Source organism: Strongylocentrotus purpuratus, unplaced genomic scaffold (assembly GCF_000002235.5).
Source record: "Strongylocentrotus purpuratus isolate Spur 01 unplaced genomic scaffold, Spur_5.0 spur5_scaffold_3, whole genome shotgun sequence".
In the NCBI taxonomy this organism is placed as follows: Eukaryota; Metazoa; Echinodermata; class Echinoidea; order Camarodonta; family Strongylocentrotidae; genus Strongylocentrotus; species Strongylocentrotus purpuratus.
The window spans coordinates 38690248-38707852 of NW_022145609.1; the positions used below are offsets into that span (position 1 = coordinate 38690248).

The 17605-nt window shown below is 36.9% G+C and overlaps 1 protein-coding gene and 1 long non-coding RNA gene across 2 annotated transcripts; both read right to left on the reverse strand.

Moving 5' to 3' along the window:
* Nucleotides 1–6798: 6798 nt before the first annotated feature.
* Nucleotides 6799–16179, reverse strand: LOC115928819. The gene is made up of 4 exons (XR_004066234.1): nt 16136–16179; nt 8098–8191; nt 7538–7683; nt 6799–6945 (listed from the first exon to the last, which is right to left on the reverse strand). It is a non-coding gene; the product is annotated as an uncharacterized LOC115928819 (long non-coding RNA).
* Nucleotides 9943–12634, reverse strand: LOC105443158. Its single transcript, XM_030996779.1, has 4 exons — nt 12538–12634; nt 11963–12071; nt 11478–11721; nt 9943–11331 (listed from the first exon to the last, which is right to left on the reverse strand). Exons 1-4 carry the CDS (start codon nt 12625–12627, stop codon nt 10875–10877), a joined length of 900 nt encoding a protein of 299 aa, XP_030852639.1. The 5' UTR covers nt 12628–12634; the 3' UTR covers nt 9943–10874.
* Nucleotides 16180–17605: the final 1426 nt, after the last annotated feature.

Below are 17605 nucleotides of genomic sequence, written 5' to 3' on the forward strand. Positions count from 1 at the left end.
CATATTGGAAATTCAATAATAGTTTATGTGAAAATGAAGATTATGTTAGAGAGTTAAAAAAGAAAATTTGTCAATTAAAAAACGAACTGCAAACTAAAATAAAAGACAAAAGGTTGTTATGGGATTTTTTAAAAATGAAAATTCGGAGCTTTACACAAAAATTTTCAAAAAAATTGGCTGATCAAAGAAGAACAATAAGAACAGATTTAGAAAAAGAAATACAATGTTTAGAACAACAATTGACGGAAAGCACTAATGCAGATACTTTAGAAAAATTGGAAAATACAAAAAAGAAATTAAAGGAAGTTTATAGCTATGTAAATGAAGGAATTAGGATTCGATCACGAGCCTCGTGGTACGAAAGCGGAGAAAGGGATTCGCGTTATTTCAATCAATTAATGCAAAATAACAAAAGAAAGAGTACTATTAAAAAAATTAAAACCTCAGATGGTGCTATTTGCTGCGATGAAAAAAGGATAACTGAAGAAATCCGGAAGTTTTACAGCATGTTGTACAGTAAAGTAGAGTACGAGTGCTCGGATAATTGTTATAATAGTTTCTTTCAAGGTTTACCGAAATTGACTGAAAAATCTCGAGAATACTGTGAAGGATTAGTAATAAAGAATGCCTAGAAATCTTAAAAGAATTAAAACAGAACAAATCACCTGGAAATGACGGTTTTTCTTCAGAATTGTATCGTACCTTTTGGCCGAATATTGGAGATTTAGTTAAAGATGCCTTGAATGAAGCATATAGATTAGGAGAATTAGCATCGTCTCAAAAACAAGCTGTAATTACTTTCAAACAGCAATCTTACTTTCAAACAACACATTAGTAATATTTGTAAGTCTGCTTCCTTTGGTATATATAAGATCAGTAGAATCAGGAGGCTACTTGACCGACCCACAACTTCAAAATTAGTCCATGCTTTTGTCTCGACCCATATCGATTACTGTAATTCTTCTCTTTCTGGCCTCCCTCAGTCACATCTAGTCCCACTTCAAAGGGTACAGAATAGCGCTGCTCGGCTTGTGACTCTCTCGCGTAAATCAGAGCACATAACTCCAATATTGAACTCACTACATTGGCTTAAAATTCACCACCGCATATCCTTCAAAATTCTTCTCCTGTGCTACAAAGCTATCAATGGCTTAGCCCCCTCTTACCTTTCCGATCTCATATCCTTACGTTCCCGTACGTCGTCACGAACACTTCGTTCATCTTCCACATTACTGTTAACACCTGGACCCCGCACTAACACCCGGTATGGTGACCGCGCCTTTTCAGTTATTGCCCCCGCTCTCTGGAACAAACTGCCCGCCTTTATTCACTGCGCCCCCTCTGTATCTCAATTCAAATCTCTACTCAAAACCTATCTTTTCAAGTTGTAAATTGCAGTTGTGCGTCGGTCAATGGAGGTGCGCACCATATTTGTCTTTGTCTTTATTTAGTTGATTGCCACTGTTTTTCTTACCTTATCTATGTTACTTTTGTATTTTTGCTTTTCCTTCTAATTTAATTCTACGGGTTATAGTCTTCTCTTAATCAGAACACTGTGCGCTTAGAAACATCAGTATTAAGCGCCTAATAAATGTTATGTATTATTATTATTATTAATTACGTTAATCGCTAAAGATGGGAAAGATCCCTTTTCACTGAAAAATTATAGACCCATTTCCCTTCTTAATGTCGATTATAAAATCTTAACAAAAATTTTGGCTAAGCGAATCAAGAAAGTATTAAATGAGATCATTATGGGAGATCAGGTGGGCTACATGAAAGGGAGGAATATTGGTGAGGCCATTCGCATTATAGATGATATTATTTTTCATACATCCCGTTACAATTTATCTGGTTTTTTGTTAGCTGTAGACTTCGAAAAAGCTTTTGACTCAATTTCACATCAATTTCTTCAAAAAGTTCTGTCGTCATTTGGTTTTGGTCCGTCTTTTCAAAAGTGGGTTAAAGTTTTATACATGAACACTCTAAGTTGTGTATTAAATGAAGGAGGGTCCACTGGTTATTTCAAAGTAGAAAGGGGAGTAAGACAGGGAGACCCTCTTTCTCCGTACCTCTTTATCTTGTGTATTGAAGTAATGGCACACAAATTACGAATAGATAAATTGGTGGACGGAATTAATTTTGGAGATAAGGAAACTAAACTAGTACTTTATGCGGATGATATGACAATTTTTGTTCGCAATAAAAAATCAATTAATAGGTTAAAAGTATTATTTGCAGATTTCGAAAAAATTTCTGGACTGAAAATAAACAACGACAAGACTAAAATATTAAGGTTAGGTTCATGTCAACGTTTAGATTGTGATTTTGCTTTTGACGAAATAGTTGACTTTCTTAAGGTTTTAGGGATTTTCTTTTCCCTCGATGAACACAAGAAAGAAGATCTAAATTATAAAGAAATCTTAAGTAAAATAAAAACACTTTTAAATTTGTGGAAGCAAAGGGATTTAACACTTATGGGTAAGATTCAACTATTAAAAGTGCACATTTATTCTAAAGTTCTTTATCGGGCGTCACTTACTCCTGTTCCAAAATGGGTTTATGATTCACTGGATGAATTAACTTTTGATTTCATATGGAAAGGAAAAACAGATAAAATCAATAGAAACACCATGTTCTTAGACTATAATCAAGGGGGGTTAAAGATGTTAAATTTTTCTGCACAAGTTAAATCGCAGCGAATTATGTGGATTCAAAAACTTCTAAACAAAGATGAAGACATGAAATGGAAACAATATTTTAACTTTGTCACTGAACACGTGGGTGGAGATTTGATATTTTCATGTGACTATATACCAAGTTTATTAAAAGTGACAGCTCCACAATTTTATATGGATTTATTAGAAGATTGGGTGAATACGAGACATATAAGGAGTATAGACATTGGTGATGTGGTAATTTTTAATAATAAACTTATTCGATATAAAGGAAGTTGTATATACGATAAGAGGTTGTATGACAAAGGAATTTACAAATTAAAACATATTCTGGAAAACGATGGTAAACTAAAAAGTGACAGGCATTTTATCGATTTAGGTGTTGAAGTAAATGAAATTGCAAAGATCAAGCACTTTTATGCCTGTTTACCAGTTTGTTGGAAAAATAATTTTAGAAAGGGAGAAGAAAAAAATAATTCTGGAACTGATTTCACTTTGGGGAAGAAAACAACTAATATAGCTGATTTAAAATCAAAACAAATTTATGTACAATTAATAAAGAAAGATGATTTTAAACCTTTGGTTTTTGAGACAATTGGAAGGAACTATGGTTTTTCCTGTAAGGAAATAGAAAACATATTTTTAAGACTAAGACAGTGTACACTTAACAGTCGATTAAGAGAGTTTCAGTTCAAACTTATACATAATATATTATATACAAACCATCACCTCTTCCGTTTTGGTCTTGTCTCGACTAACTTATGCTCATTTTGCGAAAAAGATGAAGAAACATATAAACATTTATTCTATACTTGTGAATTTGCACAATCAGTGTGGGAAATGTGCACGAGATTTTTAGACTTTGAAATACATAACTGTAGTTTGGAGGAAATTCTGTATGGGAAAGAGGAGAGAAATAAAGGAAAATATCAATTAATGAATCATGTTTTAATTCTTGTTAAATATCTGATTTATAGAAATAGAGAACTTAAAAAATCACCCTCTTTTAATGAAATAAAGAATAGTATAATAGGGGATAAAGTAGAAGAAAGGAAATTGGCAGCAATGAGGGGAACTCTCACTATTCATTTTTCTAAATGGGAAAACCTGAGTATTAGACAAACAATTGGAACCCAGAGCCAGTCGTCCACCGGTTAAGAGGGGGGGGGGGGGGGGGATGGGGATAAGGGAAAGGTCGGGTAGGGTAGGGTTAACAAAAAGAGAAAACTTTTCTCTCAGGACAACACTATAAAAAGAAGTATAAGTTGCTACATTGTTAAAACAAAAAAAAATTGGATTATACAACTGCATATGTTTTCTTTGAAAATATGAATTTTTGTTTCAAATATGATGTATAGGATCTAACTATGTAAGTTTATTTTGAAGCCGTTTGTAAGACAAAAATGTATACTGATTTATAATGTCATCACATTTGCAGTGAGAGTTACATATGATGATTGTAATTTGTACTATGATTATAATTTGTTTCAAGAGAGAAAAGAATAAAAACTGACCTTAAAAAAAAAAAAAAAAAAAAATTATTACTGGTTCTTCTAACTGGATCGATTTACCAATTGAATGCTCATTGAATGCCCCCATTGAATCCCAATTCAATTCCAATTGGCAATTTGGAGTAAATGGAAAGTGAAACAATGGGTACCCATTGAAACCAATTGGCAATTGGTCCCCATTGAAACCAATTGGCAATTGGTCCCCATTGGAACCAATTGGCAATTGGTCCCCAATTTGGAGTAAATGGAAAGTGAAACAATGGGTACCCATTGAAACCAATTGGCAATATGGGTACCCATTGAAACCAATTGGCAATTGGTCCCCATTGGAACCAATTGGCAATTGGTCCCCATTGGTTTCAATGGGTACCCATTGTTTCACTTTCCATTTACTCCAAATTGGATTCAATGGGGACATTCAATGGGGATTCAATTGGATTTTCGTCTTGGTACGCTGTGTCAGCTGTACACGCTACGCACTCGATGGTCGATCAGGCCCCCAAGCTCCGCCATTTTGTCCGGATCCATTAGAAGCCAAATAAGCCCCTCTTGCATAATTCATGAGCCTTATGAATTATGCATTCTGTAGGATGCTCCCCGCGAAAAGTGTACTGGAATGATGTTTACTACATGGTATAAGACAATACGCGTATCAGCGTAATTAGAGAGGTCAAATAATCTACTATACGGAATTATGGGTAATTTATTCATCACGCTGCGCGCTAGCAACGCAAGTGATTCAGCGAATCAGTGTGGACTATTCTGATGCGATCACCGTTAGATGAAATACGCGCTCGAACTTGTATTATCGATCACCAGTATAACAGCTGGTGTACCCAGGATGCATCTGGAAGTGGACCTTAAAAGTTCCTCTCGTTGTTGTGTTAATTGTTGTTGTTTTTTTAATGGGGAGTGGCATTTAACTTCATTGAATAAGAAATACTGATATTCTTAATGTCTTATTCCCTTTTTAGTCTATCAATAACTGGGTCTGTTTTTGTTTTATTAAAGGCCCACTGCACTACTGGTAGCTACTTGCGCCCTCTATATAACAATGCCTAATCGGTGACCATTGGTCCCCCATGATCCTCTTTTTCTTATGTTAAGTGAGAGCCGAGTTGATGAGATAACCACCTGTCCAGTGACCTTGTAGAGCGATTTAATCCCTCCTGTAAAACTACGGCAGATAAGCTTTAAATCAAACATGCTATAAGCCATATAACAACACATTCTCTGGCTACGATTATACTTTTTAAATATGCTAATTAATGTATAAAGTTTCCTTATTTTAGACAAACAAATTATGTGGCAAAGTAGATGGTTTCTCTCCACCCACTCTCATCGTACCTTAATGATTCCCTTTCTCTCTCTTTCTCTGTCTTTCGTAAATTATCTTCTGCAACAGCAACTAACGGTTTGTTGTCTTGACTGAACAACCTGTTGCAGTTCCTTTCTGTCTCACTTTCAGTCGTAGTTGTTATTACCACTCATTTACATTTACTCGTTATCAACTACAATCAACCATTCCATATTCACTCCATTACTGTCCACATTTCACTTGGATTCTTCACTTTTCCTTTTTGCAGCCTTTGCAGGAGCTTTGAACATTTTTAATGTAGAGACCAGAGAGATCGGAAAATATGTTAATCATTTTATTCAAATTTTCTAACTTGAAAACGGAAAGTGAAACATTGTTTTTCAACATCTTGACATAATTTTTGTTTAAAGACAATGGAATTTAACACTGGAAATTTTGAATTGGGTTGCCCCCCCCCCCCCCCAAAAAAAAAAAAAAAAAAAAAACAGAAGTGGTACCAGGGTTAGTTAGTTAGGAGGCCCATGTCCTTTATAATTTTATTTTTGAGAATAGTTTTCTCTTTTTTTATTAATTTTACAGTGGTATACCGTTAATTCACTGGGAAAACCACCGGCCCCCTTCCCTTACACATCAATACTGCCATTACTTCTAGCAACAGTTATTCTATAATTCAAAACGTTTTCATTTTCTAAATCCTTCTAATATAAACATATAACAAATATAATAGTGTTTACACTTTTGCAACCTGTTACATGGTCCATGTAGAAACAGCACCAGGAAGAGGATAACAAGCCCCCCCCCCTGTTTTACTAAGCTAGGAAGTATCAAAACATGATTCTATTAAAATTAGCAGCATGGATACAAAAGGCAATAATGATTAGCAGTTTTCATATTTAGTGCATTTAGAGGGTTGTCTTTCAAACCTTCTTACATACAATACTTGAAGCAGCAATAATGTAATAATCTACAAAACTTCAAATACAGAAGTCCATAGACTGAGGTAAATGAATTTTAACATGTATTAAAATTAAAATATCATTGATTAATTCAATCTTTGATATAGACTGATAGATCTTTATCACTCAAATTTCAAGGAAATTTCTTTCTGCCCAGCCCTCAGTTTCATCCTATAAGATGGTAGTTGACATTGTTAAAATGTTAATGTTTATTCATTGATGATTAGTTATCTTTAATTATTTGAAAGTTGACAAGATGATAAATTCATTAGCTTTTTTTAAATGTGGTATTCTACAAACATATGATACAAATAATAAATAAATAGTACGTAAATATTCAAGTTTAAACCCATCTCTACTGTCCTCTTTCATTATATGAGGATGGCATCTTTAAGACGTAGTCCCATGTAGATGTCTTCTGCATTCATCGATGAAGTTGTAGGCTAGTTTTCAGAAGAAAGGGCTGTGATGATAACCCAAGTCTGTTGAATGGGAAAATAAAATAAGATACAGTGTATAAGAAAATAAACAACAACTAATAACATACACCCTGATCACCAGCGACAAAAAGAGGAAGGACTAATATTCACTTGGGATTCTAGTGGGCAAACCTAAACTATTTTTCCGACAAGACTAGTTACTGACCACATGTTAGATTATTTCTGATGATCCCATTAAGACAATAGGCCTGATGGAGCTTGGATGAGACAAGTATGAAATAAGAAATACCGGTATATGAACAATGTACTTGTAATGTAAACTGGTGGTCATAATTGAATAATACTCGGTTAAGTATTAGTATATTTGTAAAGCGCTATATAAAAATTAAATATTATTATAAGTATGGGACATAAAAACAACTTGGAACAGAGTATGTACTGGAAATAATGCTATTGAAACATACGTTATGTAGACTTATAATTTATGTATATTGACATTTTATTTTTAATCTAAATCACATTTGTGATATTCAGTCAAATATTCTTTTACAAGTCAATGGACAATGAAAAATATATTTGTCAGATCTATAACTTTCTACATGATATGTGTTCCACAATAGTTTATTTGGGGTACCAGCATGTATATTAGCACACTTGCTCGTATGAAGTGTATAGTAGGCTCGCATCTCTAGATATGATCCTGTCAATATCTGTTATTTGTTCCTCTCCTGAGTTTGTAAACCAGCATGCCTTCATCATCCACTGTAGAGAAGCATCATCCTACATGACAGAAGACAATGTAGGTACTTCAATTTAAAAGTGATAATAATATAGATACACATCAACCATAATACATCCTATAAACAGACGTTCATTAATTTTATTTTGTCTTCATCTGCATTGCTCAAGAAGTAAAAGGACCACTTACAAAAAAAAATTGATGAGGGTTCCTGTGTTTACCCTACATGTATGATCATGTAGTGCTATTAATGTGCATTAGAAATCGTTCTTCTTCACACAGGACCTCCTGTAAATAAGGACAAATTCCCTTCGTAAACAAAGAAAGGAAAGATATCAATATTTGTATGCTAAGTGCAAAACTAGAATAAAATGTACCCTCCACACTATGCTTGCAACATACACTTAGTTCCATTTCCATTTTAGTGAATTAATAGGTGGTCGTTTAATATTTACCTGCATGGGACTTTCAGCTTCATCTTGCAAATATAAGAAATGTTGTAAAGTCTACTCATCAGTTAACTCCTTCCAGCTCTTCATCAGTTTCAATCTGTTGGAACAAAAAGAAAACAAAATCAATATGACAATCAAGGCGTCCCTTTCTCCTTAACAAAATAAAAATAGATGTAGCATAAAAGCTATTTTTCATGTCATGGTTGGCCTTAATTTAAATATGGTGTGGAAATCAACATTCCTATTTAATAGACCACAGTTCAAAGTAAAACTAAATGGAAGATTTAACGTGTGCCTCAAAAAGTGCTTTATATGGCCTATAATTATGAATATAAAGTAGTCTAATATGCTTTTCACACTGGCAATATTTTCCTTAACCCCGTACTATAGGTGGGGTAAAGGGGGGGGGGTCTTAACCCCACCTATAGTACGGGGTTAAGCCTATTCCACTTTCTGTTCACACTGGCTTTTACCAAAGTGGGCTAAAGTTGGCTAACCCCACCTATAGTACGGGGTTAACTAACCCTGCAAAATAGCAGGGCTAACTCCGCAATTGTGGTGCTAACTCCTGCTAACCCCGCAATTGCGGTGCTAAGCAAACGAATGAGAACAGAAACGAAAAATAGTCCGGTACTACGCAATGGAGCGTATCGCAGCTGGCCAGATGCGAAGTATGTCCTATCATAACATACACGATATCCGGGGTTAACGAAATGCAGTGAGAACAGCGGGAATTTTCTTATTCCGGAATAGGTGCTAGTACGGGACTAAAAACAGCGAGTGTGAAAAGCCAAAAAAAATAGTCCAGGGTTAAGGATAGTACGGGGCTAAGCAAAGTACGGGGTTAAGCAAAACCAGTGTGAAAAGAGTATTAGACTCTGTAGAATTGGTTTATTAAAACAAGAAGAGGTACTGGACTACATAAGTAAACATAATTGTGGACTAGAGTAAAGGAGCCCGTAATCGGCCAGCTCCCGTTTTCGGCCGATTGGTTGGATGCAAGGTAAAATCACTCTAAAATACATCGCATAATAGCATAACACATATCCCACACATACCATACCATGCCAGTGTCACTGAAGAACCACATTTGCAATGGAAAATATATCCTAAAATATCACATTTTAGCGATGTAATCGCCGGTCCTGCTACCCAAATCTGAAAAATCGAGTATCTTACGCGTGTCTGTAAGAAATATGGGTACCATAAAATGAGCTTTATTTCAAGTATTTTTCAGATTTAAAGCCCGATTTTGTGCTAGTCGCTAGCTCAAAAGTATGTCATCGCATGTATTAAATCAATGCAGGCGCACACCGCGACGCACACACGATATCTCTGTCTAATTCAGATTCCAACTTCCGATCACCGCTGTGCCTGTCTTCGGCCAGGCGAGCACCAGGGAGCTCCGGCGTGGGATACCTGCTCCGCCCGCTTGTGCTGTACATCAGCGCGGAAACGCACGGCGCGCGCGAGCGCTTCCTATTGACTTTGTACATGCGGCCGTAAACTGAAACGCTCGGCCGATAACGGGCTCCAAAACAGTGAAAATTGAAATGAATATTGTCATGGCAATTCGTGATTTTTTTCTGGGATTCTTTTTTTGTTTAAATAATAATAATATTTGCTTCATGATTTGAACAAGAAATGATAATAAATAGGAAGTAAAGAGTCCTAAAAATAGGATTTTGTCTTAAGTGGCCGAAAACGGGCTCCTTTACTCTAGGGGTCTTCTCTTACACAAACAAAAATAGATTTATCAACATGAACTGCACAATTTGGAGAAGAAAAAAATCTCTAATCTATATTAAAATTAATAATAGGGGTCAAGATCTATAGGTCTAGATCCAGGGCTGCCAACCTTTGGAAAGAGTTTGGAGTGAGACAATGCGAGGGAGCGGAGCGACCAAGCCCGAGGGCGCGAAGCGCCCGAGGGGGGGATGGTGTGGAAGGGGGGTGTCCCCCCTTCCACGGTAGGGAGCTTTTACAATTTTGCAATTGAAATGGTGCAATCTGGTGCATACTTTAACCCTGATTCCACAAATACATAAGGCAGGATTCAAATAGGTTAATTGATTTCATGAAGTACACTGACCTTGAAAAAATACAAACTTCCACATTTGTAAGTGCATTATTCCAAATCAACTTTCTTTATAAGCTTAGCAGTTGAACCTCAACCTATGATTATCTGTAACAAAATGGACAAATCCTCACTCAACAGGAACATGCATACTGAAAATAATAAATAGATATATAATATATAAAAATAATATAAAAATTAATAAATAGATATATAATGAATATATAACAAATACTAAAAATAAATAAATCATTCTTCAAAATAAGTATACCTCTCATCCAGTTAATCTTGAGATAAGGCTGGACTGCTGTTTCCCAAGATGATACTAGAACAAGTGATCATTATGATGTCTGTCCATACTGGGTGTCATTCATTCTTCAAAATAAGTATACCTCTCATCCAGTTAATCTTGAGATAAGGCTGGACTGCTGCTTCCCAAAATGATACTAGAACAAGTGATCATTATGATGTCTGTCCATACTGGGTGTCATTCATTCTTAAAAATAAGTATACCTCTCATCCAGTTAATCTTGAGATAATTTGCATTTCAGGATGACCTTACTCTCTGCTGGTAGCTCAAACTTAAAGCAAGGCTGGGCTGCAGCTTCCCAAGATGATACTAGAACAAGTGATCATTATGATGTCTGTCCATACTGGGTGTCAATTAGCAAAGCCATTTACTTTTTCCTCTCATCCAGTTAGTCTAGTGGGATTTGTTGTAACTGGAGGTTGCGCTCCGCGATGCCCTCAGTACCTCTGCTGGTGGTTCAAACCTGCAACGGGGCTCCGATGCTGCCATCTTGATTGTCATGATGGAGCTGAGCGTTCCATTTAAGTGGAGGGCATTCCTGGTGTCTGTCTTGTTTAGACCGATGGACGAAAAAACCCTCTCAGCATCAGCATTGCTGTGGGGAAGACAGAGCACCAGCTGAGCCACCTTCGCGAGCCTCAAGAACCTCGGCTGCCCAGTTACCTCGTTCTTCAGCGAAGAAAGGTGGACCCAGAGCTTGTCAATTCTAAGAAATTCAGCTTCTGCATCTGTAGAAGTAAACTCCTTCCACTGCCTGGAAGACACCTCATCCATCATCTGATAGTCCGTAAACTCTTCTTGCACCTTGTCCTGATCTTGTGGACTATTAAACGGCAGTAGATGCTGGAACCTAAAATAAAAAAGAAATGAAACGCAAAAAATCTCAGATCTGAAGTAACAATATCACCTCAAGATTCAAATCATAGACTGATTTGATTAAAAATTAAAGACTAAGACAGGCATCTCTGCATTTTTTATATGGCAATATTGACATACCTGTCAATGAAGAAGAGCACATCATCAATTGACGCTTCCATCTTCTGGTGCCAGTCAACGAAGGTAGCATGTTGTAGGACCGGCTCATCAAGGGGGAGACGTGAGAGGGCGTATGAAACTGCCTCACAGAAGAAGCTCCTTACACCACCAAGGAACTTTTTAACCTGCGTTTCACTGATGTCGCCACCTTCCAACAGTCGGTTTAATGTCCCGCGAGTAGTAAACCCAATAGTGAGCTTGCTGTCTGCATTGACAATAAGTAAGCAATGAACTTTTATTTAGCACTATTTGCAATTGAATAATTCCACGCACATTATACAAAATATTTATTTTGTGTTACAATGATCATTTAATTTCAATGTATCTCAGTTAGAATTGCAATGGTCCTTCATTGTGATGAAATAACAGTCATGTTGAGTTTAGAAGGTTAGCCATTTATGTGCATGTTTGTAAGTGTACATCATGACAGAAAACAAGGTACATACCAGGCAGCTGGTTCTCCTCTGCTTTGTACTGGATGTCTGACACTCTGATGTCCTTGATTTTCTCAGGTTTCATGAACTTGCTCATAAGCTTCCGGATGTACAAATGCATCTGTGGATTATAATACAAAATTAATCTCAATATATACAACAACAATAATAATAATAATAATAATATAGTACTTATATTAGCGCATTATATTCATGATCTCTATGCGCTTTACAAATGAATTATTTATTACATAAAAAATTGAACGAATAATACAATATTATTCTACATTATACTAAATATTATGCTACATTATACTATACATTAAATCTATATTGCATTGCATTCTACTTAATATCACGTGAAATTAGATTACATTACATATCATTACATGATGTCTTACTATTGAATTAAACTACATTACGCTACAACAATCATATGAAAAAAGATAAGTCTTGATAGATGTTTTGAAATAATGTGTACTTATAAATCTTTGACTGCCTTCTAAGTTTTTATATGTATTCATGTGAACAAAATTGAGAAAGTTTTAATTTATTGTTTATTTTCAGATAAATTGCAGCCTACACACCTGTTTGTGCAAAAGATGTACGGAGAAGCATTGCCGTTGGAGCAGAAGGTTGAAATCGGTGAATGTTGGCAAAGTTGCCTGGTAAAACATAAGGTGAAGCTCCTGAAATAAGACAAAAGAAAAGTTTTATTAGTTGTATGAGTTTCAGGATTGAATAATAATCTACTATACTTGTAAATTTTCTTTTGAGTATGGCTGTCGGTGGATTTGCTTTCAGGAAAAATATCTATTTGAATCGTATTTTACAACAATCACTTATTTGGTCGTTGAAAGTATATCAAAATATGTCTTTTTAACGTGAGAATAATAATTGTCGATGTCAATGTTTTTTTTTTTTTTAAATATTAAATGAAGGCTTTCATTTTGATTCTATGGTGTTTTATATCACTTCAAATCTTAAATTTATATAATGTGTAAGGTTACCAGTGTCATTTGAACCATCTGTCGACAGGGAGAACGGCTGCTCTCGTAGCTGCTTCACCAGCTGCTGATGGAAATATGGAGCCAGTGCCCCGTTAACAATGCACGTAGTCTTGGTCCGCGCCGATCGGTATCCTGCGGCCGTGGGGGAGTCTGGAAAGCACTCTTTCATAAGTGGGCTCAAGTGATCCGAGAAGGCCAGCGGTACGTTGTGCTCCACCAATGACATGGCCATTTTGATTTCTGCTCTGCGGATCTGGAAAGATAGATATATATATATATATATATATTAGACACTATCAGTGCAATGAGATAAAACTTCTTCAAAGTGCATAACATTTTGGGAAACTGCAATCAACCACTTATCACTTATCACAATAAACCACTATTATTTCATTTATATTTCTGCATATTTATTTTATAAGGCATCAAACCATTTAAAACCAATTGAGTGTGGAAAAATTTGTGCTCTCCATTTGATGGACGCCCCCCCCCCCCAACTGACAAGACTCAAAATTTCTCGGGATTATTAGGATTAATTTATGTCCATGAACAATAATTGATGCAAGAATGAATAAAAATATCATCAATCATATATTATTTGATACTTGCCTTGGTCTCTGCGCTCGACATTTCCTTGATGCTATGTGTGAAAAGAGCTATACTTCGGGTAGTTTTCTGAAGAGTCTCCCTATCTTTGTGCCCCTTACTGCTGATGTGGCGCTTGATGTCACTTAGGCCTTGATGCCTACAGGAACCCTCCTGATTGCAGACATTGCATCTGAAATGACCTGCCGTGGCCCCCATCGTTATAAATGGCCATATAATCGTCCACTCACGTTTGAATGACGATTTGTAGGTGGCCGCACCTTTCCGTTTGGACCCGGTCACCTTGGCCTTCTTGACAGGAACGACCGCCTGAGGCTGAACGTTGATGCCATCATCACCAGAGTCGCTGTCAGTATCTATGTCCATCGGCATCTGCATCATCTCTTCTAGATTCGGGTCTCGCTTACTTGTGACATCCAATGATCTACGTGAAATAAAGTATTCCAGGTATCAGGTATTGTTTAGTCCTTTTTTATTGTCAATTAGTCGTGTTACTTGCTCCCCCCCCCCGCCCCAACTAAAATCTCCCCTCCAGCCCCCCCCCCCCATCTACTATGATCTAGTCTAAGCCGACCTTGATTTAATAAATCAACAAGTTTTTAACCTGCTGAAGGGCCAAGAGAAGGCTATGCTGACCCCTGACTTTAACTCATCATATAAAAGAGAAAACTAAAGGGTCGAGTTTGAGGGCACTTAATAAAAAATTTAGAAGACCAGTGGCAGTGGCGTAATGGGCCAAACAAAAATTGAGGGGCAAAACATGGTGTACTGTATGTGGCAAAATTTCTTTAAAATCCCGAGCGAGCGAGCAAAATTTTTGATCTTTTCAAAATGAAAATTTAATTTTGGGTTAGTCTAGATCTAAGATAGAGTCTAGATCTAAGACTAATCTAACAAAAAGTTAGATGTTGGTATTTTTTATAAAATTCAGAAAATGACTTCTTAATTCTTAATTATCTCACCCTTTTTCCTTTCCTTTTCTTTCTTTTTCCCCCTTTTTTTCCTTTTTTTTTTTTTTATTGGTTTTGGAACTTTTTTGTTGTTTTTTGTGTGGAATGACCCCCAGCCTCCCATCTGTGAAGAAGACCTAACAAATTACGGTCTACCACAAAATTTTCTACTTGTCGGACTAAGCAGACACTTTGTACTACTAGATCCCATCATATTGACTGTAAAACTTAAAAAGCACTAATTAAATTGTCAATTATGCACTAAAATTGAGTTTAAGACACCAATACACGAAATTATAGGCTCTTGAATACGCCCCAACGTCAACACAGATAAATAAAATACTTTAACATCTAACGCAGATCGTAAGACAAGAGTTTAAACTCACCTGTACCGGCTGAAGCCTGACGACTTTATCCGATCGCAAACACTGTGAGCCACCCGGGCCGGCCGGGCGCGCTGCGATATGTACAGCGATGACAGGCCATGGCATCGACACTCGCTTGTTTTAGTGTCGCGCACAAAAACCCTGCGTCATAGTAAAGTGACGACGTCACTCCTCGCACAGGCAGGATAAGCCAATCGCAATTCACTATCTTGTCTTTGCGCGGCAAACCGAAACCAATTTGCATTAATGGTTTAGCTTTGCGCACGTGTGGTTAAAAAAATGTTGAAACTTTCGGCAGGGATATTGAATATCCGATATAATAGACATTTTTTTTTTTTAGTTTCTATTTTCGGGGTTCAGCGTGAGAGATCCTATGATCAGCGTGAGAGCTTGAGAATGGGTTGAATTGCGTGAGACTCACGCAGATTGCGTGAGAGTTGGCAGCCCTGTAGATCTAACTTAGGCCCCTAATGACAACTTGACAAGCACGCTGGGCACACACAAAATCTAAATATTAAATAAGCAAATCCTAGTGTTGTTGTTTTTTGAACATTTTTATTAATAAGTTCCAGGTTTACATGAAATAGGATTTGGAGTTGTTTGATTATCATGAATGTTCACAGATAATTTTGGTCTAAATAAAGTTGACACACACCGCGTACCGATGATGCAACTGCAGCGAACGGATGGCACTGATATGAGCCACGTACGGTAGATCTACATCAGCCTAATTCAGAGTCGACATCTAGACCTAGGCCTACTAAAGATTTTAACAAGAATTAATCCACTTGGATTATCAAAACAATCATGCTTCATAGATTATTTTAAGGTGTAACGTTAAATCTAGATTTAAATTCAATCGATGATTGGTGAATAATACTCATGATGATGATCAAATCTGGAATATAAAACCCGATTAGAAAGTCTGATCTTGATAAAGATGAGCACCAAAATTCCCAGGGGTGGGCCTGCCGAAACCCCGGGGCCCAACTGGAGTATACTAGGGTGAAATGACGGCAAACCGCAGTCAAACTAATTAGATATCTACTTCATGACGATGAAAATCAAAGTGCAATTTCAAGAGCAATATTTTTCTAGTCTTTTCCCAAAAAATCTGTTGAGAACTGTCTCAAAATGTAACGAAATTACCGTAGATCACGAAGACTATTGCAGCTTTTTCAAAATTGATGACTAAATTCACCTAATCTACTCATATTTCAATCAAGTACTCACCCATTCTCAATGAACTAACTCTTCTCAGTTTGTGCGAGTGTAGTATAGCGTCGTGCATAAATCTGCATAATTAAAGTGACGCAATGAGGTCAAATACCGGTTTCTTAAACGATAGTATCGATAAAATACATATTCATGAGGCACTTATCCAATCAAAAAGACGCCTCGGGTGCTTATTTTGTCTTCAAATGATCCAAAAGAGGCGGAGCCTAATCCCATTCGTCTGCAAACTCTGCATGGTTTCCGCGCGTGCTGCTTTCCATAAGTAATTTATATATTTACGTCTTTGGTAGCATATTAGTCAAAGACGTTTAAATATATATATTAGTAATATTATTATTACACGCACGCGCACGCTGAGTCGGCCGGGTAGCGAATTTGCGATTCCCAAACCATTCAGCTATGGGAAACATTTTGAGCAACGTGATTGGTTAAAAAGGTTAAAAAGGTTATAAAGACACGCCCACATCGACGCGAGCCATCTCATCATGGCGGTGCGAATGTGTCTGGGGCCAAGTCCGAGTGAACCATCAAATCTTCAAAATGATTTTCCAAATCTGCATGTAAGTAGATATTTAGACCCTGTATTTAATTATTTTATTATAAAGTCGCCATGATCAGATCCGTGTCTATGACTTTTGGAATGATGTTTGCATGAATGGGCTGCACATAAACAATGGACAGTGGGCCTGTAATGTGCCTGGAGCTAGCTCGCGTGTGAAGTGCATTGTACCCAAATTGTACCTAACAACATAGCGTATGTTTTGTTGAGCCTAGCCTAAGCCATGCATTGTTTGAACATAGACGATAGCACAAGTTAAGTTACATGTAGATTTAGATGATACACACCTTCAGTATCAGAATTCTAAGGCATGTGAGTAGTTTGCAGGCACATACCTGTGCAAAATACAGAGTCTGAATCGTGAGACTACAGTAGGCCATTTCATGTAGATAGACTTCCCTCAGACATGATATATTTCGTAAAGTGTCAAACTAGAGTCTGTGCTTGCAGACTAACATTGTGAGTGTTTGTGTGTCTGTGTCAGCTAGCTGTGAGCGACCCTGAGCGTGCAGTAAATGACGTAATATTTATTTCTTCTCTCGACCAATCACGTTGCTCCTAAAGTCTCCCATAGCTGAATGGTTTGGGAATCGCAAATTCGCCGGGGGCGGTAAACGTGTGTAACGTGTAAGGTTGTTTTTATAAACTCGATGGCGAAAAGTATTAATTGCGATCATCGACTTTGATTGCTTTCGTTTGGATGTTGAAGCTACAGATGAGAAGAAATTCGAGAAACTAGTCGATGAAGTCCATGATGCTTTGACGAAAGTGGGGTTTATGTACCTCGTAAACCATGGAATTCCAGTCGAAAAGGTAATTATTTTTTTTGCAGGTGGTCGAGGTCGTGACACGAAAATGCGGAGCATTCTACGGGAGAGAAGCCGCATGGACAATTGTGTGACTGTGGT

Excerpts from the sequence above, each read along its gene's own strand:
- LOC105443158 (XM_030996779.1), bottom strand. The coding sequence starts at position 12,627 with ATGTTTTACCAGGCAACTTTGCCAACATTCACCGATTTCAACCTTCTG. Across the intron at positions 11,722-11,962 it reads AGAGGAGAACCAGCTGCCTG|ACAGCAAGCTCACTATTGGG; the intron begins GTATGTACCTTG and ends TTGTCAATGCAG. Across the intron at positions 11,332-11,477 it reads GTGCTCTTCTTCATTGACAG|GTTCCAGCATCTACTGCCGT; the intron begins GTATGTCAATAT and ends TTTTTATTTTAG.